At 38.7% G+C, this 22,161-nt stretch overlaps 6 protein-coding genes and 1 long non-coding RNA gene across 12 annotated transcripts in view; 5 read left to right on the top strand and 2 right to left on the bottom strand.

Annotated features, from left to right (window-relative positions):
- The window catches only part of LOC112193324, a 31,486-nt gene extending 30,550 nt beyond the window's left edge, over positions 1–936 (top strand). The window contains exon 5 of one of the 2 annotated variants that reach the window (XM_024333426.2): positions 845–936. In XM_024333426.2, coding sequence (XP_024189194.1) covers positions 845–882 — 38 coding nt within the window. In that variant the 3' untranslated portion in view covers positions 883–936. The remainder of the gene's footprint in view (positions 1–844) is intronic. The other variant, XM_024333425.2, reaches the window with a different exon arrangement.
- On the bottom strand, positions 97–621 carry LOC112193327. The gene is made up of 2 exons (XR_002933874.2): positions 532–621; positions 97–396 (listed from the first exon to the last, which is right to left on the bottom strand). It is a non-coding gene; the product is annotated as an uncharacterized LOC112193327 (long non-coding RNA).
- Positions 937–1,551: 615 nt separating the features above from the next.
- LOC112193651 (glutamine--fructose-6-phosphate aminotransferase [isomerizing] 2) lies at positions 1,552–6,545 on the top strand. Its single transcript, XM_024333875.2, has 11 exons — positions 1,552–1,911; positions 2,285–2,457; positions 2,843–2,954; positions 3,547–3,692; positions 3,982–4,146; positions 4,543–4,894; positions 4,981–5,231; positions 5,308–5,422; positions 5,545–5,800; positions 5,884–6,058; positions 6,155–6,545. The coding sequence occupies exons 1-11, from the start codon at positions 1,686–1,688 to the stop codon at positions 6,236–6,238; spliced, it is 2,055 nt and encodes a 684-aa protein (XP_024189643.1). The 5' UTR covers positions 1,552–1,685; the 3' UTR covers positions 6,239–6,545.
- Positions 6,546–7,018: 473 nt separating this feature from the next.
- Positions 7,019–10,816, top strand: LOC112195080 (protein KRI1 homolog). 4 transcript variants are annotated; one of them, XM_024335432.2, is made up of 3 exons: positions 7,019–7,556; positions 7,608–9,290; positions 10,467–10,816. In XM_024335432.2, the coding sequence occupies exons 1-2, from the start codon at positions 7,118–7,120 to the stop codon at positions 9,272–9,274; spliced, it is 2,106 nt and encodes a 701-aa protein (XP_024191200.1). In that variant the 5' UTR covers positions 7,019–7,117; the 3' UTR covers positions 9,275–9,290; positions 10,467–10,816. The 4 variants fall into 4 exon arrangements, with proteins under 4 accessions (XP_024191200.1, XP_024191199.1, XP_024191198.1 ...); XM_024335431.2 differs by having other exon boundaries at positions 7,019–8,623; positions 8,666–9,290; XM_024335430.2 differs by having other exon boundaries at positions 7,019–9,290.
- A 181-nt stretch (positions 10,817–10,997) lies between these two features.
- On the top strand, positions 10,998–13,449 carry LOC112195083. Its single transcript, XM_024335434.2, has 2 exons — positions 10,998–11,641; positions 12,909–13,449. Exons 1-2 carry the CDS (start codon positions 11,102–11,104, stop codon positions 12,945–12,947), a joined length of 579 nt encoding a protein of 192 aa, XP_024191202.1. The 5' UTR covers positions 10,998–11,101; the 3' UTR covers positions 12,948–13,449.
- Positions 13,450–13,566: 117 nt separating this feature from the next.
- LOC112195082 (protein TIC 20-II, chloroplastic) lies at positions 13,567–14,462 on the top strand. Its single transcript, XM_024335433.2, has one exon. The coding sequence runs from the start codon at positions 13,707–13,709 to the stop codon at positions 14,334–14,336; it is 630 nt and encodes a 209-aa protein (XP_024191201.1). The 5' UTR covers positions 13,567–13,706; the 3' UTR covers positions 14,337–14,462.
- A 2,182-nt stretch (positions 14,463–16,644) lies between these two features.
- Positions 16,645–22,071, bottom strand: LOC112193221 (putative RNA-binding protein Luc7-like 2). Of its 2 annotated transcripts, XM_024333293.2 has the most exons (13): positions 21,812–22,070; positions 21,672–21,724; positions 21,405–21,573; positions 21,248–21,311; positions 21,055–21,134; positions 20,748–20,901; positions 20,185–20,246; positions 19,960–20,022; positions 19,525–19,583; positions 19,130–19,211; positions 17,960–18,006; positions 17,592–17,852; positions 16,645–16,903 (listed from the first exon to the last, which is right to left on the bottom strand). In XM_024333293.2, exons 1-13 carry the CDS (start codon positions 21,956–21,958, stop codon positions 16,885–16,887), a joined length of 1,260 nt encoding a protein of 419 aa, XP_024189061.1. In that variant the 5' UTR covers positions 21,959–22,070; the 3' UTR covers positions 16,645–16,884. The 2 variants fall into 2 exon arrangements, with proteins under 2 accessions (XP_024189061.1, XP_040372364.1); XM_040516430.1 differs by lacking the exons at positions 16,645–16,903; positions 17,592–17,852 and adding an exon at positions 18,874–18,922 and having other exon boundaries at positions 17,968–18,006; positions 21,812–22,071.
- Positions 22,072–22,161: the final 90 nt, after the last annotated feature.

The following is a 22,161-nucleotide window of genomic DNA, read 5'->3' as shown; positions in this document are numbered from 1 at the left end:
ATAATGAAAATAATCAAACCATTAATGAAAATGAAAAACTATCTTGAACCTTGGCACAGGTCATATTGTTCTCTTCTTGTTTTTTCATTTCAATTGTCAATTAGACATGATTCAATGAATATCTCCAACATAGCAGAGAATAAAAAGAGCTGCTCTCAAATTGAACCATAGTACGTTGATATGAACCCAAAATGATTACTAGCAAAATCATATATAATACTAAATATGTCCACTGGGGAAAAAGCCTGACCTGCACCATGAGGAAAAACTAGATAACTTACAGCTACATGTCAATGAAGCAATGAACTGGGGATGACAATCACTCAACCTATATTGGCAAATACTTGTCAGCGAAAATGATTCCCTTTCTTTTGTAACTAGTTGTGGAGAACCTACCTTTAATAGAGGTAACCCATAAATAATTAGAACACGCACCAGGTTCTTGTTTATATATAAAAATCAAATTGAAGTGCAGATAAAATCGATTCCAAATCAGGCAAACCAATGAAAGAATCTAGAGAGAACAATCACCTCATAATCCCAGAGAGAGGTTTATGAAATCGGTGGGGTTAAGGCTTTCACGCTCAACAACTCCCTAAATATAACCCAGACCAAATTATAGTTCATACTGTTCAAGTACTGCAGCTTATCTCAAGGATAAATGGAAGAGTATGACCAAAAGGGCAACAAAAAAAAAGGTAATTTGATACCATCGCTGCGTTAAGTTGCTCTATTTTTAATCTGTAATAAGAAAACGGCATTGTATCTGTTGATCGGTATACAGTGACACATATTCTGTTTAACAACGATGAGGATATTAAAACCCCCTTTTTGTTTTTTGCAGGTTGTTTTGAGGAATTGCAGGTATCTGAGGTGAAGTAGTGATCATGGCTTGTCAAGAGAAAAAGCTGTATATCACATTCTCAAGTTGAATTGTATTATGTGTACTCGATAGTATATGATGTGGAGTTGTACTCAAAATCGATCTGTTCTAATGTCAAAGAGCTTGCAAAGCTTTTGAAATGGTAATCATGGCTTGTTAAACCTCTATTTCTTTGCTGGTTTTTGTCACGAGGAATCGTGAGGCAGGAGAAGAAATGCCAACCAGAGTGGCAGTTTGTTCAATGCACGTGGGTGCCCTGCTAGCTCCTCTGTCATTGAAGCATTATATCACAGCGAAAGAATCATGGATCATTTGACATATTCTAGAGATGAAAAATCTAACACTTTGGAAGAAAATAGATCCAAAAATCGAATGTAGGAAGATTATGAAAGCACGGAAGAGTCAAACAGAGTAGGCAACGAAGCATTTCCAGGCTGAGACCAAAACACTTCCAGGAAACTCCCAAGTTGGAAATTTTCCCCCACGGTAAACTTCGAAAGGACGTTAAAGTCCCTAATCGGCAGCTACAACTGCAGTCGTACCCTTAATGCTGGCCCGTTGGCAACCAATGGAATGAGGCCATAGTAGCACACTGATGCAATGCGAAAAGACAATACCACCCTTGAGCTTTGGCCTCTCTCAAAATCTTCTAGATCACGCATTGTGTCAGTATTTTTACAAAGTCCCCTGTCTCAAATCCTCCCTCCTCCAATTTCAAATCCCCAGAAAAAGTCAGAGGTTACTTTCTTCCTTGTACGATTACTTGCTCAGAAGAATCAGAATCAGAAGCAGAAGAAGAAAAATGTGTGGGATATTTGCGTACCTGAATTACAACGTGAACCGAGAGAGGAGTTATATTCTTCAGGTGCTATTCAATGGCCTCCGGCGATTGGAGTACCGGGGATACGATTCCGCCGGAATTTCGATCGATCATTCCTCCTCTGATCCCAAAACCTCCTCTCTCCCTCCCTCTCTCGTTTTCCGCCAGGAGGGAAACATCGAGTCGCTCGTCAAATCCGTCTACCAAGGTCACACCTTTTTTGTTTTGTTTTGTTCTTCAATTCTGCATTTTGTTCCGTCAATGCTGGGAGTTAATTCTGCTCCGGGTGGTCAGAATTACCTAAGCTCTGGTTGTCGATTACTGTCATAAATAAATTGTTATGCCTCTCTCCTTCTTATTCAATTAAGCTCAAACAAGTTTTCTTAGTTGGGTGTATACAAGAGTGAGCTTGTTATGGAAATGCCAGCTTTACATTACCCACCGTTTGGTGAGTAATTGTCATGCATGAACTGATGAATGAAAGAGCGCACTACCTCTCTTCTTTTCTGCAATTTTTGTCTTGTTTCTTTACTTAGAGAAGAACCAGACTCTTGACATTTCCAACTTGTTTATACTTTCAGAGGTGGCTGAAACAGACCTAAATTTGAAGCAATGTTTCTCTCACCATGCTGGAATAGCACATACCCGGTGGGCCACTCATGGAGAGCCCGCTCCAAGGAACAGCCACCCTCAGAGCTCTGATCCTGGAAATGAATTTTTGGTCGTTCACAATGGAGTTATTACTAATTACGAGGTTTGTTTTATGATTTCAGTTAAATGGTGTATTTTTTTTTTTCAGAATTTTGTTTTTGTTTTTGCTTTTAAGATTAATCATTTTCATCAACACTATAAATAACGGATTACTACTTGTCTGATGTATAGTTGAGGGGGTCATGAATTTTTGTTTCTTAGGTGAGCTGACTCCTATGTTTATTGTTGAGATCTTATATACCTTCCTTTTTACTGTTTTGTCTTGTTTTAGTTGTTGGAGATTCTTTCCCATCTTATCTAAAGTTTTCTTTATTGTTGTTAAATTGCTTTTGAATTGGCTTCAGGTTTACTTTCTTTTATAATTATATGCCTAACGGCCTCTGTCAACAATGGTCTGTGCTGATATTACTTCCTTGCTTACTTTTCAGGCCTTAAAGGGCACTCTAGTTCGGCATGGATTTACCTTTCAATCTGAAACAGACACAGAAGTTATTCCAAAGCTTGCCAAATATGTCTTTGATAAAGCTAAAGAAGGAGAAGGTAGTTAACATGTCATTGAAGTGTGTTAAAAGCTTTGCTTCCTAAATATTTGTTATGACTTGGAGTCCAAAATTTAAGCTTTACATTTTGCACATGCACAATTGTAATATCTGTATTCGTACAATTATTGTTTTTAGCTAAAGGATCTCATCAACTGATAATATTGATATTTGTTTGGTTTAGCATGTTCAATTCTTTTTAAAGTTAAATAGAAGATTTTACAGAATGTAAAAGGTTCCCATTTATTCTGGTTTAACATGTTCAATTTATTCTAGATATATAAGGCTTCTTAGTTACATTGGAGAAAATATCTCATATTTTCATCTCTATTTGCCAAAAATAATGGCAGGGAAGTGCTTTTGTACAATAGGAATTGAAATGCTCAATTAAAATTTATATTTTCACTTTCCTGTACAGGATGAATTTTACGTAGTTTTGTTGCAGGTAGCATATAAAGCTAGTCATGGCTTCTTGAATATACCCACAAATGAATTTCCTTTTGATTATATTGTTTTGTTGAATGTTTATCTGAATCTTTTCACATACTCCCCAAAGCACAACCTGCTGAAGTGATATTTTGCTTATGTCACAGGTGACCAGACTATCACATTTAGTCAAGTAGTGCATGAGGTTATGAGGCATCTTGAAGGAGCCTATGCGCTGATTTTTAAAAGCTGGCATTATCCAAATGAGTTGATTGCTTGTAAACGTGGCAGTCCATTGCTCCTTGGTGTGAAAGTAGGTTTGCTTTTGTCATATATACTGTAACACCTGAGGCTAAAACCTTTAATTATGCCTATAGTCCATAGATTTTTGTTTAGTAATGCTTTAGCTAGTTTTGGTGCGTGTTGTGTCTGGCATAGTTTCTTTAGTGAAAATAGCATGAGTCTGTTCTGAATCATAGCCTCATAATTTGATCATCTATATCTGCTGTGTCTAGAATGCTTCATTTTGGTTGTAAATCTTATTGAATTGTCTGTCTGTATCTCTTCCTCTCTGGGCGTGGCTGACCTTTTGCTAATGTCAGGAACTTAATGAAAATGCTAGCAATGGTTCTGCATTTCATGATGATAATTTCCTTTCAAAAAGTGGGCATCCTAAAGAACTCTTCTTGTCCAGTGATGCAAATGCCGTAGTTGAACACACCAAAAAGGTTTTGGTGATTGAGGATGGTGAAGTGGTTCATCTTAAGGTAATTCATTCAGTATCTTCTTTTATTAAATTTAAGCACACTTCGTGAGGAACTACATAACCTACTGTTGTACTTTTATTTGTTTTTATAACGATCACTCTTTTGTAACCTTCCATTATTTCTTAGTTGTTCTAATACAGATGCTCAAAACTGAAAGTTGCATGTAAGATGCCCTTTTAAATTCTTTTTTCGAGTTTCCTTCAGCATGTCCTCAGTCCTCATTCTGTCTTGGACCTTTTGGAGCTTCAGGGCCTTGGGTTTTACCATACCAATATGTTGTCATGCCAAGTTATTATTAATACTGATTTCTTTGGTATTTGTACTTATTTCTTCCGAAGCCTGAAGTAGGAATTCATGAAAGTTATTCACTTTTGGCCGCCGTGGTGGTTGTTTCAGGATGGACACGTGTCAATCCTAAAGTTTGATAAAGAAAAGCATGGTGGCCTTTCAAAAGTTGCAGCAGTACAACGAGCATTGTCCATTCTTGAGATGGAGGTTGAACAAATAAATAAAGGAAATTTTGAACACTACATGCAGAAAGAAATTCATGAGCAGCCTGAATCTCTAACTACCACAATGAGGGGTAGGCTTTTACGTGGTGGTTCCTGCAAAGCCAAGACTGTTCTCCTTGGCGGACTGAAGGACCACCTTAAAACAATTAGGCGAAGCAGGCGAATTGTTTTCATTGGCTGTGGTACAAGCTACAATGCTGCTTTAGCTGCGAGACCTATCTTGGAAGAACTTTCAGGTGAGTGCTTTTTGTCTGCCTGAAATCTTTTTCTGATTGTAAAGTAGCTGTTTCTGATCTTTAATTTTTCACACATAAAAAAATAGGTATCCCTGTTACAATGGAAATTGCTAGTGATCTGTTGGATCGGCAAGGACCTATTTACAGAGAAGATACAGCTGTGTTTGTCAGTCAATCTGGTGAAACAGCAGATACTTTGAGTGCATTGGAATATGCTTCAGAAAATGGTGCATTATGTGTTGGCATAACAAATACCGTTGGTAGTGCAATAGCCCGTAACACACACTGTGGTGTTCATATAAATGCTGGTGCTGAGATTGGAGTGGCAAGCACCAAGGTAAATTTTCATTTTTCTCTACCTTGTTAGGTGATTTTGTATTTATAATTGACAGTCTTGTCACCATCCTGAATAGGCTTACACAAGTCAAATAGTGGTGATGGCTATGCTTGCCCTAGCAATCGGAGGTGACACAATTTCCAATCAAGCAAGAAGAGAGGCTATAATTGACGGTTTATTTGACCTGCCCAGTAAGCTCCATTTCTTTTCTTTTCTTACCATGTTACTAGAATGCATTTCCTTTCCCGTCTCTTTTTCAAGAAGTAACTTATAAGAAAGCTTAAAAATGAATGCCCTTTGATGTTCTTTGTAGACAAAGTCAGAGAGGTCCTGAAGCTTGACCAGGTAATGAAGGATCTTGCAAAACAATTGATAGCAGAGCAATCACTTCTTGTTTTTGGGAGAGGATACAACTATGCATCGGCTTTGGAGGGTGCTTTGAAGGTAAAGGAAGTAGCACTCATGCATAGTGAAGGAATACTTGCCGGTGAAATGAAACATGGTCCTTTGGCTTTAGTTGATGAAAATCTCCCAACTTTTGTGATTGCTACCCGTGATGCTTGCTTCAGGTTTGTCCTGTTATAGTTGGAAGCAGTTGCATATGCTTTGAAAATGATCTGGTTTTCTTATTTATGACTTCTGTGATTTACAGTAAGCAGCAATCAGTTATTCAGCAGCTTCATGCCCGCAAAGGTCGTCTGATTGTAATGTGTTCGAAAGGAGATGCTGCATCTGTTTGCCCTGCGGAATGGGAGTCTTGTCGAGTGATTGAAGTTCCTCAGCTCGAGGATTGTCTTCAACCAGTAGTTAATATAGTTCCCTTGCAGGTAATGTCCTCGTTTCAGTGTATATATTAAACATATTATCATTATTTGGGTTGGAGTTGTGCTATATGCGCTCATTTTTGTTCCCCCATGTTGCAGCTGCTAGCATACCATCTCACAGTTTTAAGAGGTTTTAATGTGGATCAGCCTCGGAATCTTGCAAAGAGTGTGACAACCCAGTAAAGAAGTTTCGTGGACATACATGAGCCTCATGTGATTCTTAATTGTGCTTAGAACAATCAGGAAGAACCCTATATAGCTGAATGGAATGCAATGCGAGAACTCACACTCAGAGTTTGCTGGATGTCTTTTAATTTCATGTGTTCTGTAATGTTATTGTGTTGGTCGTCTCTGCTGGCTGAGGCTGTCTTTTGTAAATCATTAGAAGTAGGAATACTAGAAACACTATGTCCCCCTATCCTGGTTCTTTTGTTCTTAATTTGATACCGATCAGCTTAATTTTAATATGTTCTCTCTCCCTTTAACATCATCATCTAGACTTGGATTTGAATATACTTTGTGCAAGAATGGTGTGTTCCCATCCCAATAGAGCTGGGTTTCAAAGCATTTCCTTGTCAAAGATTGAACAAAGTCAACAAACACAAACACGGATTATAGATAGATTATGAGGAACCTTATCGTTGTAGTTGGAGCTATCAGGCTACGCCCTAGAAAGTGTAGTAATGCTGCATATTGTGTGGCTAGGGCGGCTATTTCTTTACATTTTGCAACTTATTAGTAGAGAGTGACGCTGGATTAGCTTAATCTGACTCTAATAAATGAGTTGAGTAACGAGTTTGTGTAATAGAGTATCGGAGTGCAGTAAAATTATAACGAATGGTATTTTACCGAAACATACTAATAAAAGCAATACTAGAGTTAAAAATAAAATAAAATAAATGCAAGAGGAAAAAAGAAGAAAAAGGAAAAAGGTAGATTCCGGACCATTTAAGGGTTTAAGCAGAAGCACGCCGCCCGTATTTGAAGAGTGGCACAGTTTGAACCCTAACTGGATAATAATCCCTAATTTCTGAATTCCAAAGTTGGCGGCAACATATCTCAATGGGTGGTATGCAGCTCTTCGGTGGCGGCAGCGACTCAGAGACCGAAGACAAGAATGCTCCGAATCTCAAAATCAATGAAGAATACGCTCGCCGCTATGAGCACAACAAGAATCGGGAGGACCTCCACCGTTACGAGGATCTCAAGAAGCGAGGCCTCGTCGACGACGACCACTCCGATTCTGATTCGTCCTCCGAGGATGACGACGACGTCGTTTTGGCAGCCAATTCCAAGAAGAAAGACTTGGAATTCTTCGATGCTATAATCAAGGTAAAGAATCGAGACCCTATCTTGAAAAACAAAGAGGTTGAGCTATTTAAATCTGATGAAACTGAGGTTGAAGATGCTGGTAATGAAACTGAAGACACTAGCCTAGTGAAAGAGGAGGATAGCAAAACTAAGAAGAAGAAAAAGAATAGCAATGAGACTGAAGAGGAGGGTAGCAAAACTAAGAAGAAGAAAAAGAATAGCAATGAGACTGAAGAGGAGGGTAGCAAAACTAAGAAGAAGAAGAAAAAGGTCTACTTGAAAGATGTAGTGGCTAATCATTTATTAGAAGACGGTGCCGAACTTCCGGAGGATGATGGTAAGCAGTTCCTCAAGAGTTACAGTGAAGAGCAAGAGCAGATAAGGAGGGAATTTTTGGAAGCAGCTGCCAAGGAGGAGGAGGAGGATGAGGGGGAGATATTGAGAGTCAAAGGCAGTAATAGTGCTGTGGGGGATGAAGCTGATGAGGAGTTTGATAAGAAATTGGATGAGTATTTCGGTCAAGACTTGGATGACAATGCTAGGTTTCTCAGGGACTTCTTTAAGAATAAGATGTGGTTGGACAAGGGGAATCAGGGAAGAGGTGCTACTGAGGTTAGGGATGAGGATTTGGAGATGGTGTCTGAGGACGAGATGGAGATTGAGAGGCAGGAGGAGTACGAGTATAGGTTCCAGGAGAATGCAGGGGATCAGGTTTTGGGCCATGCCAGGGAGGTCGAGGGGTCGGTGAGGAAGAAGGTCAAGGCAAGGAAGGAGCAGAGGAAGAGCAAGGAGGAGAGGATGGAGATTGCAAGGTTGGAGAGGGAGGAGGAGTTGAGGCATTTGAAGAATTTGAAGAAGAAGGAGAATGATGACAGGGTCAAGAAGATAATGAAGATTGCAGGGATCAAAGAGGGCGAGGAGTCCTTGTTTGATTCCAAGGAGTTGGAGAACGAATTTGACCCCCAGGAGTATGATAGGATGATGAAGAAAGCTTTTGATGATGAGTATTATGGAAATGATGACTCAGACTTTTGTAGCGATATGGATGAGGATGGTGGTGAGATTGAGAAACCGGATTTTGATAAGGAGGACGAGTTACTTGGACTTCCCAAAGGTTGGGATGGTGCTGGGTCTAGTGATGGTTTCTTAGCTGTGAGGGAGAAGATTTTAAAGCTAAAAGAGGAGACTGGTGGTGATAATGATGAAGAGGAAGAAGACCAGGAGGAAGAGAAAGAAGAAGATGGTGATGAAGATGAAGATGAAGAAGGAGAAGGAGAAGGAGAAGAAGAGAAAGAAGAGGATGGTGATGAAGATGAAGAAGGAGAAGGAGAAGGAGAAGAAGAGAAACTGAGTGAGGAAGGTAAACAAGATAAAAAGCGTAAATTAGCTATTTTGGAGAGAGCTAAAAAGGAGATGTTGGATGAATACTATAAATTAGACTATGAGGATACAATTGGAGACTTGAAGACTAGATTTAGGTATGCTAAAATAAAGCCTAATAGATTTGGGTTGACTACTGCTGAGGTATTAGTGATGGATGAAAAGGAGTTAAATCAATATGTATCTTTGAAAAAGCTTGCTCCATATGCGGAGAAGGAGTGGAAGGTACCCAATAGTAAGAGAAATGAGATAAAGAAGAGGGCCAGAGAAATTTTCAGACATGGAAAAATGGATCACAAAAAAAGTGCTAAGAAGTTGAAAATTAAGGATGATGTGAAGGATTCAATTTCATCAACACCAGCTGAGGAACGTGGGAAGAAACAAGTACAGGACTCAAATGGTGATACAAGCAAATTATCCAGGACCGCTAGAAGAAGGCTGAGCAAAAAGGTTGCAGCATTACCCCTTTCCAGGCTCATTGCATATGGAATGATGCCTTCAAAATCTAAGAACAAAGGAAAGCAGTGATCCAAGCAATAAACAGGTGATTTTCTCATGAACTTATAACCTAAACATCTTTTATTAGTAACTTTTAACCTCAAACATTTAGATGTCTAGTTTCTATTTACAGTTCACTTTTTTAACTTTTAATTTTTTAGTAAGTTGCTTCTCTTGATTCTTTTTGGAAGCTTTAATAGTCTAGATAGTGAACAAATAAAAGAAATCATTTACATTTTCTTTATTCTCATTTTTAATAATGCCCATTTTGTTTTTGTCATTGTGAATTTGTTATATACTTATATTGAGTAGTAAATGCACAATATGATATTTTTCATTAGTTTTTCAATGAATCAATCAAGGGGTTTTGTAGTGATCGATTGATTCAGGAACTCTATCCCTCTCTCTTTCTTGTATGGCAGTTTAAACTTTTAGTCTTGCAGGTATAAGCCTTATAGGCTTTAATGTTGTGTCTAGATATAATTTGAACGTGCTTTGTAGGTAGCTTGGTTTAGAGTTACGCCCTACTAGTTTGGAGTTGAGCCATTTCAGAGCAATCCAGGATCTAAAATAGGTTGCTGAATGCATTGAAAGGAAAAAAAAAACATGAATGGACCTGTACACTGTTCCTCTTGTATCAAAATTGCTGGTCATGTTGAAGTTGGACTTCTAGTTAATAGAGTTATGCAGACATACAAAATGGTATTAGTTTGGTGACTGAACTTTGCTGCTATTCTGTGGATCCTCGAGGGGTTTTTGGGGAATTGGAAAGGTGAAATTGTGTCACAGGCACTTTGAACTCTGAAGACTGTTACTATCACGATAGAATTAAAATATGGAGTGTATCGTTACGTCGTACATTTATTTGTTCTATTAATCTATTACACTTGAGAAAAAGGATAAAAGGCCGGCAGAACACAAGGTGACTGATGCAGGTACTGTTGTATGAACTGATGTTACAAAGGTGTTTCCCCATTTCTGATATAATTGAAGTGATGATTGTTTAGTTTTCAGCCGTGTCTACTTAAGTTTTCCGACTTGTGTTTGTTAACTGTCTGAATTTATGAACCGACAGTTGTCTAATTATGTTTCATACACGTTCCAGAACAATCTCTGATTTCAAAGTGGTCTTTTCACCTTTAATGCTATGGATTATGATACTGACCACCGGGTGTTGGGTTTATGTATGTGTAAAATGATTTAGTTTTCATGATGTCTGCAGGTTTGATATTTTCATAAATGGAGCGGGATGAGGACTACAATTTTGCAGAGGTGAGAAGCGCGTCGGGGCTTTTGTCCAATTGACAACAAAACAAAGGCAAACATGGTAGAAGTTGAAATGAAGACTCAAGAAAGAGAGAGACGAGAACCCCCCTTTCTTTTCCTGTGTTTTCCGATAAACATATGCTTTCAGTATAGAGTATGAACATCATGTTTGTAGCCTGGAATAAGAAGTTCATTAACGTCAACAATGCGACGGGTTTCGGTTTGTTGGAACTTGGAAGACTGTTGGTTTTTGTTTAAACTGCTGTTTGAACGTGTAATAATGTCAAGTTTTCCGTTGCAAAACTCGCAATCTCTAGCATCAGTTTTCCGTTGGGAAATATTGTAGGTAGAAATCATGCCAAATTTCAGCTGTGGAAAAAAATCAAGTAAAGGAAAAACCAAATATGGTAATGATTGAGCTAGCTCCAGCCTGCACATTAACTAACCCAGACACAGACAGAATAAAATTAAAGGAAAAACAAAACCGCCTTTTTTTTTTTTTTCTTTCATTTCTCTCCCCAAAACCTTAAAACAATCGAAAACCAATCACCACCCAAAATTCGCCTCTCTCTCAAAAAGTCAAAACAAAAGATGGGACTGGAATTGCAGGGTCCAAAATCCCTTGTGGGCTTTGTTCTTCTGCTCCTCCTTGCTGTGATCGGCGCCGTGGCCCCCAAATCCAGCAGCAAAGCAAGCATCGGAGGAGGAAGCATCTACGATCACCTCCGGCAATATGGCTTGCCCATCGGCCTCCTCCCCAAAGGCATCACGGAATATTCCCTGGACGATTCCAGCGGCGAATTCCGGGTGTTTCTGCCCCAGCCTTGCCGCGCCAAGTTCGAGAATCAGGTCCGCTACGATTTCAACGTCTCCGGGACCCTCACTTTCGGCCGAATCGCCGACTTGTCCGGCGTCTCCGCTCAGGAGCTCTTCCTTTGGTTTCCGGTGAAAGGTATCCGAGTGGATGTGCCCAGCTCCGGCCTCATTTACTTCGATGTCGGCGTTGTCGACAAGCAGTTCTCTTTGTCCCTCTTCGAGTCTCCGCCCGATTGCACTGCTCTTGATCCTTCTGATCCCTCCTCCTCTTCTTCTTCTTCTTCCTCCAATTCCCCATCTGAGCTCAACCTCAAGGTAGATTCTGATTCTCAATTCGATTTGATGAATGTGATTGTTTCTACTTCCTTCATTCACTGGGAGACTTCTGTTTGGTGTTGTTGGATTGTGATTATTTCTGCTTAAAATGAACAAGTCTCTTATTTGCAGAGTTGTGTGGGGTGTATGTGATTTTCTCATAGGAAACCGTAGTTCTGGTGTTCATCATATGAACTCATTCTTTTAGTTAAACTTCACATGACAAATTCGGTGGGATGGGATCACATTGCTGATAGGTTAATATCTAATTGATTCAAGGAAAATAGCTATAATCAATGTTTGTTCAAGTGTAAGTACATGGGGGCAATTTGAATTGTGGAGTTGGACAGAGTTTGATGCTCTCATATCCGTTCGCAAAAGATTTGATGCTGATGTTTTATCTTCACAATAGTCAAGGCTTTTGACAGGTTTAGGAGCATTACGAATGGTAATCATGGTCGTGTATCATATGAACTTTATGTTGACTCTTCCCACTAGCTTGAGCTTTTGGCACTAGCTTGATTGGGGGATTTTAAAGATGACAGGCATCTCTTCCCGAATTAGATTGTGGGGTGTTTAATGACAAGCCCTTCCTTAAGTTCATGTTCATTCATGTGAAAACCGTTAATGTATGTCCAAGATTCTGATGGTTGGTTGACCAAGCTTGTCCTTACTGTAATTATTATTTTTGTGTATGGGGTTAAAGGATTAAAATCCTCATGGAGTATAACAATGTCTGAGGTTGAAATTCTTTTCTAATGCATATTTATCTTGTGAACTGATAGTATACGTTTCATGAAGATACTTTTCTTTTTCTACTTCCAACTTGTTTTCAGTCTGGTGCTGTCGTCTTGCATCCCGTTTACAGTTTTGAACTATTCTGTGATTCCAAGGAATGATAATAGCTGACCCCAAGCAGTTTATATTAGAACTTCAAGTGGATTCTAGAGTCACTTAAGTTTTATGTATTCTGGTTTCCTCATCCTCCAGTTGAACTTCTTTATGTAGATAAATTTGTGTTGGCTCTATGAGTATATCTTATTCACTTGCTCTGTTTAGCACGTGGTAATTTTAAAGTGTGCTTATGTCTAAATGCCATTATCCTTGTTTCTCAATAATTTTGGTGTTGAGAATGTGTTCTCAATGATTATTTTCTAGTACTTTGTCCTTCCTTACTTTCTTTCAGTCCTAAAATGAAAGTAATGAATTTGTGGGATTATATGTAATTGAGCTGGTGCTAAAATTGATTGATATTATCAAACTGCAGACTCTATCAGAAGATGTTGGGTACAAAGCTGCTTCATAGATTGTGCAGGAGGGGAGAGATACAGTTGAAGTAATCTCGATCAAGTCAAGCTGAGGGATTTTTAGTTTAGTTTATGTTTTCTCCTTTTGCCTGAAGTGGATGACAAAGTTTCTGGTTTGGCCTTTGAATATGTGTGCTTGCTTGCTTGCTATTCTGTATGGACATGTTGGCCTGATGCTCGTGTCTTTGCGGGCAAAATTAGAACAATTTTGGTAAGGAGAAGAGAGAGAGAGAGAAAGAGAGTGAAAAGAGACGCAATGAAGATTGGGCTGGTTGGTCTACATATATAGTAATATTAGTATAGTCAAGAGTCAGACGAGGGCGTCGGGTCAGGTTGGTTCTTGTTCACAGATTTGCTTGAAATTTATGTCAATTGTTGTCATAATATATAAGTTTACTTGTTAGTATGGATACGATACAATCATATATTGGTTGTTCAGTTGTGTATTGAGTTTGATTCCGTCTTCTGTAAATGTTAAAGAAACTGATTTCCTTGTGGTGTTATGTTGAAGTATAAATTAAAATTTTGGACATGATGAGAGCCAGAGGGAACGATCCTGAATCTCCACTTGGATTGGTGCAAATTAGTATGTAGCTGGGGCTTGATACTCAAAAGAACAAGTCTTCTTCGTGGGCCTCCTTGTGGGCCTGGGTTAAAGCTCAGTGTCGTCGCCCATTATCATTTCCATTAATAAACGAAGCGAAGCGAAGCAACCCAGTCTCTCTCTCTCTCTCTCAAAATTCGCAGAGCTAAAGGCCATGGCCTCCATCCATGTCCTCCACGGCCTGTCGCCGACTACTCCCAAAACCCTAAAAATGATGCCCAAATTCCACTCCTCGTTCCCGTCCACCATCGCCAACAGGTCGCTCTCTTTCCCCAAACCCAAATCGAGGACCATCACTTGCATGTCCTCCTCCGGCACGACGACACCCGCCACAGATCGGTTAATCTCCGCCGTCTCTTACACTCTCCCCTTCTTCAATTCCCTCCAGTACGGTCGCTACCTGTTCTTCCAGTTCCCCAAACTGGGCCTCCTCTTCGAGCCGCTGCTTCCCTTGTTGGGCCTCTACCGGTCCATCCCCTACTCGAGCTTCGTCGCCTTCTTCGCCCTCTATTTGGGTGTGGTCAGAAACCCTAGCTTCAGCCACTATGTCAGGTTCAATGCTATGCAGGCCGTCACCTTGGACGTCCTCTTGGTCCTCCCGCTCCTCATTCAGAGGATCTTCAGTCCGGGTCAGGCCGGTCTGGGATACAAGCTCATGGTCTGGGGGCACAATGGTATTTTCGTGTTCAGTGTTCTCTGCTTTGTTTATGGGTTGGTTAGTTCAATTTTGGGTAGGACTCCTTATTTGCCCTTTGTTGCTGATGCCGCCGGCCGCCAGCTCTGATTCAGTCACTTGTTTTTTTATGGAGCTGATTGCTCGAATTTTATGTGTTTCAGTTTCACTCGCTGGTTTCTTAATCAATTCAGGAAACAAATGCAATAGCTGATTAATGCTTGCTGATTTTGTTCATTGTTGATTGAATGGTTTGTGTCCTAAAATTTCAGAACGGGAAAGCCGGGAAAATTCTCAATACTGCTTAGCCCGTCTTATATTAACCTCAGGAACCTCATTTTTTAACAAATTTACGTATTGACCGCTACTTCAAAATTCGCTCAAATTGAGCACAAAACCCTTGCTATATATAGCACAAGAGTTTTGGGTAAGTTTCATAGTTTTCGATAGTTCGATCCAATTAATTTTTCCATTCATGTGTGCTTTTAAACACCCTTAACATCATAAGAGCTTCCCTTGGGTTTTTCCCGAGGATGGATTTAAAATAACTTACGAGTCGAGTGTTTGGTAAGGTAATTCAAACCATTACATTTTGAGGTATCGAGTGATGTACAAAGGCTGACACGTGTCTTATAACCTCATGTTTCCTTTGGTTTTTCCTCAGAAACCTCATTTTTCAACAAATTTACGTGTTGATTGCTGCTTCAAATTTCGCCCAAATGTAGCCAAAAACCCTTGCATAGCACACTAGTTTTGGGGAAATTTCATTGTTTTCGATCCAATTAATTATGAAGGGAGGAAGAAGAAAATGAAAAGAAATTATGAAGCGGAAAACAGAAGAAGACGTCCTAATATAAAAAGAAGAAAAAAATTTAATTGGCAGCAACTGGACCCATCAATTTTTTTTCTTTTTTTAATTCAGACCAGACCAGAACCGAACCGAATTTGACAAAAATTAAATCCACACCGCGCAATTTATCAAATTTAAAAGTCCAAAATAAACCGGCCAGTCTAGGCCGATTTTTCTAGCTTTTATGTCCACCCCTAGAACAAACTGACACGCATCGAAGGTTCTTGGGCACAGATTAGAGCACGTAGCATGTACCGAATGCATGTCGGTTACCTTTAAATTATCATGGTCCCAAGCTTCCATAAACAGTACTACACTCCACACAAAACCAAATACATCACAAGCATCATCTGAAGTACACAAATTAGAGAACAGGAAAACTTAAAGAACAGAAAAGAGTAAGACACCACTTAAATTTACTTCAGCAAAGAACACCCTCACAAATAGTTAATGCCCCACTACCATATCCTAAGTTCAATTAGATGGTAATGGTCTCTTGTTGCAAGTTTCCGGTTGAGAAGAAAGGTGAAGGGAGGTCTTTTCTGATGAATAGTAAGTGTTAAACATCTAAAGGTGTTAAACACCATTGAAAATATGGGTGATATGTGTTGCTAAAACCATTAGAGTTGTGAAAAAAAAAAAAAATTAGTCACCATGGGATTCTTCATGAAAAACCGAATCAAATAGTTTGCAACATGCTATTAGGTTTTCAAAAGTGTGCAATGGATCGCAGCCTTTTCTATGGCAATCATGATCAACCCTGAACTTTTACACAAATTATGTCGGGCCTTATCTCCAGTTTCATCAAATTTCCATGCACCAAGTTTCCCAAAACTATGTGTATATATAGTTTTCATAAACTTCATCTAGCCATATGCATTAGGTAAAGCATTACAAAAACAGCATGTTGTTGTAGTGCACAGTCCAGGGAAAAGTGTATGGGCTAAGGCACAAGATGGGTCAGGTAAGGCACAACACTACATGAGTCAGCAAGCTATGCAAGGCATGTCATGAGCTAGGAAAACCGATGCAAGCTGTTCGGTGTTGATTTGTTATAAGTTTACATTAAAAGAGCTAAAAACCTAATGAATAAGATACATGTTAAATCACTTGATTCAGAAACTTGGAGATTGTTTTTAAAATATATAAATAGGCCAATTGAACTTTCTCCAGCAAGCACATAACAGTTCAGACATTAATTGTTTCACAGCATAATATCAAAACCTCACAACTACAACTTGCAAGAACATATGTATATGTCCTGAAGCTTTTATATGCACAAGATCATTGATAGAACAGATCCGGATCACACACCGCACAAGTCTATCTTTGCCAAAGAGACCTTCCATCTTCGTAAAGAGTTCTGGATGATTTCTTGAAAAGTTAGGTTCATCCCACCACTCTTTTCCAACACTACATGATATGGATTAGACTAAATGATGGCAACTGGATGCAAGTACCCGGCCAACATATCTCTTAGGCCAACATATCTCTTTAACATGGGAGTCAAATTTCAAGGAGGGAGTGACTACTTAAAATTACAACTATTTTTGCCAAAGATCAGTCAGATATCATGAAAATGTGAATTAGTGATATATTAAGACAGTAAAACATACCTCTCATGCATACCTCTTAATTATGAAGTTGAGAAAAACTAAGCAGCAGTCCTTACATCCATCACAGGAGAAACAGCTCAACTCCAACAAAAGAACTTAGGAAGAAACATTATACCATCTGGGTACATAAGTTTTAAAACTGACCTAGACAAGAACACGAATTATCCTTTTTCCGCATACTCCAAAGCAAGAACTAGTATCGGTCATAACGCCTGGAAGAACCAATTAATATATCAGATGATGATCCTAAGAAGTTTTCAAACTTGCATATGAATATGACTCAACCAGAAAGCATATACTAGTAAAAAGCCCAGCTTCAAATTCACTCTGGCAGAAATCAAGGACTCGAACATGGCTTGTGATCAACATAAGGTAGCAACTATCTTGTCCTCCAAACCCACACCAAAAATTTAGTAGTTAAGACAATAGGAGAGACCAAAAGGGAAGCCATTTCTACAGGTTGGCAAGAAGCACTTTAAAGAAGCCACAAAGCCCTCTAAAAGCATGCTTCAAGCTATTAGGTCCGTTTTCAAGATAATAAAAAGTCCATCGTACTTTTTCACAAAATTGCAGACAGACTACAAAAAGTGTGTAACAAACAGAATTGTGAAGACAGCTTTAAATGAATTTTTGCTGGATGTTGGCACTTTGTCCATTATGATACAGAAAACTGATTTATTAAGGTTGTTCCAGTCTTTGGATGATATTGAATACTTGATTATATCAAGCACAGAAGTATCCCAGTAGATGTCATGTCACTGATTTTCATTCCCATCCAAGAGTGAAAATCAGACACAAGATTCAACTCTATAGTCACTGAGATGAAAACATTCATTTATCCAACACAAAAGTAGGAAGCATGTATGTCAACAGAACAGATAATAACGGATGAGCAATCACCTGTGGCGATCATAATCCTTGGAACGTTCTCGGTCATAATCCTTGGAACGTTCACGTGACCGAGAGCGTGACCTACGGTGACTTCTTGAATCATAATTGCGGGAACGGTTTGAATCTCTGTCACGCTCTCCACGATCGCGATCATAGTACCTATCACGATCTCTGCTCCTACGATCGAGATCCCTCCCCCGGTCACGGCTATCTCCCCGCTCTCTGTCCCTACTTGATTCTCTGTCACGTTCCTTGCTTCTCTCTTTTGATCTATATGGCAAATAATCAAAAGAAAAGACATGAATCATATTTATAATGAAAATTATGTAAAGAGTATGAGATATAGATATTTGTTACACAAACATATTGAATTTTACCTTCTTTCATCATACCGATCAACCTTGCGAATCTTGTTTCTCTCAGCCTGAAATTGGCACCCCTTTTGTTACTAAGATGGACATGAAAAACTAAATTGCTTATGAAGAGATGCAACATGAGGGTTTAGAGGTAGACCATAAGTAGTAAACAACATATAAGATCTTCGCTAACAATGAGACAAACAGCAAAGCAACTAAAACAACTGGCATGCCCATACGCATGGACCTTTATATAAAATTGAAAGGCCAATTGACAAGGATTGCTCCCTTCATAATTCAAAAAAAAAGAAAAAATGTGCAAGCGTATTACAAAATCCGACAGCTTGAAGCAACTTACACTTATTAAACAGAACAAGGCAATCTCTATGCAGAAGGATGTTATGGATAATCCTTGTTAGCTCATTTTGTTTCATATAGCATATCATAATCCCATCGATGGTAAAATCTTTGAAATAGTACATCAAAAGAGTAACAAATAATTTTGAACACAGATTCCACTAGAGTCGAAAAATTGCAAGCCTAACATCCTTCAGGGTGTAATCATGAAATGAATTAAGTAGGTTGTTTACTCCATTCTCATAAGTAGACTAACTGTTACCCAAAACCAACTCTTTAAATTTCCTCAAAACTGAAAACAATTTTACCCTCCTTTTCAATAAAAAATAAAAAGAGAAGAAAAAAGTTTTGCCCTTGTAAAATACCTAAACTAAGAAGTACAGCATTTTAAAAGGCATGACCCAAGGCCCATTCTCCATTCCATGGCCTAGATACAAAAGGTATACACCTTTACCCAAAAACAAAACATAATTCCTTGCCCATTCTCCATTCCATAATTTTTCTTTCCCCCTTGGAACCTTTAGAAAAGCAGCTCAATAATAGTGAAAAAAGACTTCACAAAAAAAATATATACTCACAGATACCGTAATATGAGATCTCTATAAGTTTGTAACAATACCAGAGCACCTGAGCCAAATTTCACAATGCAAACTTACTTTGCAGGTAAATAACTTAAAAACTTGGCAGGTAAATTGAAATACTTGGATTACATATATGAGGCTATGCCTAAAATGCTGAAAACATCTTTGTTGAGAGCAGCACTAGCAATTCAGTAACTTCTTCCATGAAACCAACCTAAGAAAAGTTTATCTAATTATAGAACAATCATCATACCTGCAGCTCTGCTAACTTCTCACGGATTTGCATATAGCCTAAATGAAGTTTCCCACCAAAATGATCAGCTAAACGACGATCACTGAAAACAACAACAAAAAGCTCAGGATAGTCACTTTAGACATGCAATGGCTCCAACAGGTTTCTTCATGTACAGTACAGATTCCCATAAAATTACTAGTCAACAATAGCATGATCTACAAACATGAAACAAAAAAAAGACGCACATTCTTTAGCTGCAAAAGTTATCCTCGTAAAACTGGGCACAAGAGCCTGCTGGTGACAAGGTATAATCGTTGGGTCAAAAGCTGAAGCACTTGAAACCCCAAATTCTAATTTTATTTGTACCTAAAATACTAGAAACTAGAGTTGCAATGGTATTCATGATTTTTCACCTGTCATAAACACTCAGAAATGCTCCACAGATGTCACAAACACGCAGCTTTTGATCCGTCTGAAACAACAGCATAATTAACAAGTTAATGAAAATGATGGGCAAGAAAGCATCGCATATATCAGAGATTTTCTTCCTTCCATAGAAAAGGATATCAACAATGACAAAACATACAGGCATGCAAGCATCTAATGTGAATAATTGAACAACAAAGAGGAAAGTATGGAGTTACAATTACAACCTATGATCACAATATTAATATCTTCTTCCCATTTCTAACCACAAATGTGTGACATATGCCCAAAGTGCTGGAGCAATATATATGAGCACTTTCCATGTGACATGGAAGAATTATATAGCAGATAGTTTGTCATTGTTACCTTATGTAACAAATAAATTAATAGATAGATTAAAAGTAGAAGAAGAAAGAACTCACAATGCGCACATCTGCAGCAGTGTACTTGGAGGAATCCAGGACAGGCTCCTGCCGGGCAGGCAACTGAAAACAAATATACAGTCCCTCACCGGTCATTGGCAAGAAAGAAAAAAAGAACACAACAGATCCAAGACTTTAAATAAAATGATATTAACAAGAGTAGCAGAACAGGTGAACCAGTTAACTATTACAAGACAATATTATTATTATTTATTCAGTTAATACCTTTTTCAGTGCTTCAGCCTCTTCCAATGCTTTTTGCGCCTCATCAACCATTCCTTGCTCACCTAAAGATGATAATGAACTTTATGGACCACATACTAAAGAAAAAAAACTAACAAAAAGATTTCTAGAACAGCAGAAAAGTAACATCTGATAAGCACGCAACACTTTTTGAGTTAAATTTCCTACTAATATAATCTAAAGCATGAGGTAAAGACTTTGTTCCAAAAACATATTCAAAAGAAATTGATGAATGAATATGCCAACACTGAAAATTCAATTCTGGTTCAGGCCATGATCTTTACAATCAGATAAACATGAAAAAGAAAAAAAATCAGCTTCCATTGAAAGTCATCGTACATGCCATAAAAGTCAGCAAAGAAACCACTACCATAACTTCATCTAACTAAATGCAGAGATCACTACCACCTATTGCAGACGATTGCAGACAATCAAAGGGTATATAGAAGTTCATGAATGTATATGAAGGTAAATTCATACTCATCTTGTATTCAAAATTAGCGTTTGACAGGACCTAATTCAAAATTGAGAAACTATTCACTTACCAAGGTCCTCTGCCTTCTTCAACTTTTCATTTATCATTTCCTGTGTTCGAGCGTCGGGAACAACTACAGGCAACGGTGCCAAAGGTGGTGGGTTTGGCAGTGGTTGAGGTAAAGCTGCCCTATCCTTATTGAAAGCATCCAAAAGAAGCATTGACTGTTTACAAAATAATGTAAGTTAAGAGCAATGAAAATTTGTCAATAAGTGAACCACATAAAGGAGCAGCACAAAGATAGTTCAGTTTATATGCGCATATATATATATATATATATATATATATATTTCTAATTCCAGGGAAGTTATCTGTACCTGTTTGTCTGCCCTCTTGCCTCTGAGTTCTTCTAATATCTCCAGAGCCCGAATCTTAAGATCTGTCTTGCCTTCAAGATCTGCGAATTTGACGTTAACAAAATGAAAACTGTAGCACATAATAATAATGATAACAAAAAATTGTACATATAACGGACAACAGAAGCTATACAGTAAATTAAAAAAGGTTTACCGAATCTATCAGCTTCTTCAAGCTTCTCTTTGATCTGCTTTGACAACTCAAGTATCTCCGGTGTCTGCAATTGCAATGGAAACCAATACATAAGCATTCAGTCACTTTCACCTCCGAAACACAATCTATAACTAAGAGACAACGAATGATGTATCACCTGAGTAACCTCAGAGACAGAAATTGCAATAGCAGCTTTTGCATCATCATCCTCGAGGCGCTTAAGGGCTCTAGAAATTTTTCGATCACATTCAACAATGAGCCTCTCTATGACATCCTCCAGGTCTCTGTCATAGTTATCAGTCCCTTGTTTTCTCGCTTCTTTGTATCTACGGAAGAGTTAAGGCTCCACTAGTATTGAAAGATTACCGAAACACACATTCAAATCAAATCAAAATTGAAGCAATGAATCGTGTTAAAAGGATACTCTTCTCTGAGCTGCAGAGAGTGAACCTTCGGGCAGGGTCCCATATCCATTTTCTGAAACGAAAATCAAGATTGAATTCTCATCGGAATCAATCAAAAACGTATGAATCAAATAATAGTAGAGATAAACGATTTGGTTACCGTTAATTGGAAGAGCTCGTGGGGGCAGAGTCCGACCAAGTAGAGGCGACACACATCGCGATCGTAATATTTGCGATTGACCTCCCGGACGTCGCCGTTCCGATTGGCTCCCATGAGCTGGTCCAGCTGCTTCCTCAGCGCGTCCATGGCTCTCTCGACTACTCCACAGCTTTGGATTTCGTTTGATTAGGGTTTGTTTCGGATTTGGGAGATAAAAAAAAAAAACACACGATTTGGATTTCTCAAGTTTTGTGTTAACGCTCGCTTCTGGATTGTACTTAATAATATTTGCTTTGCTCGCATGCCCTTCCACTTTTATATAATTTTCAAATTCGGCACAACTTGACTCT

The sequence above is a fragment of the Rosa chinensis genome, chromosome 3 (genome assembly GCF_002994745.2).
Source record: "Rosa chinensis cultivar Old Blush chromosome 3, RchiOBHm-V2, whole genome shotgun sequence".
In the NCBI taxonomy this organism is placed as follows: Eukaryota; Viridiplantae; Streptophyta; class Magnoliopsida; order Rosales; family Rosaceae; genus Rosa; species Rosa chinensis.
The sequence above is the reverse complement of the archived record's forward strand: the minus strand, read 5'-3'. Positions and strand labels throughout refer to the sequence as shown.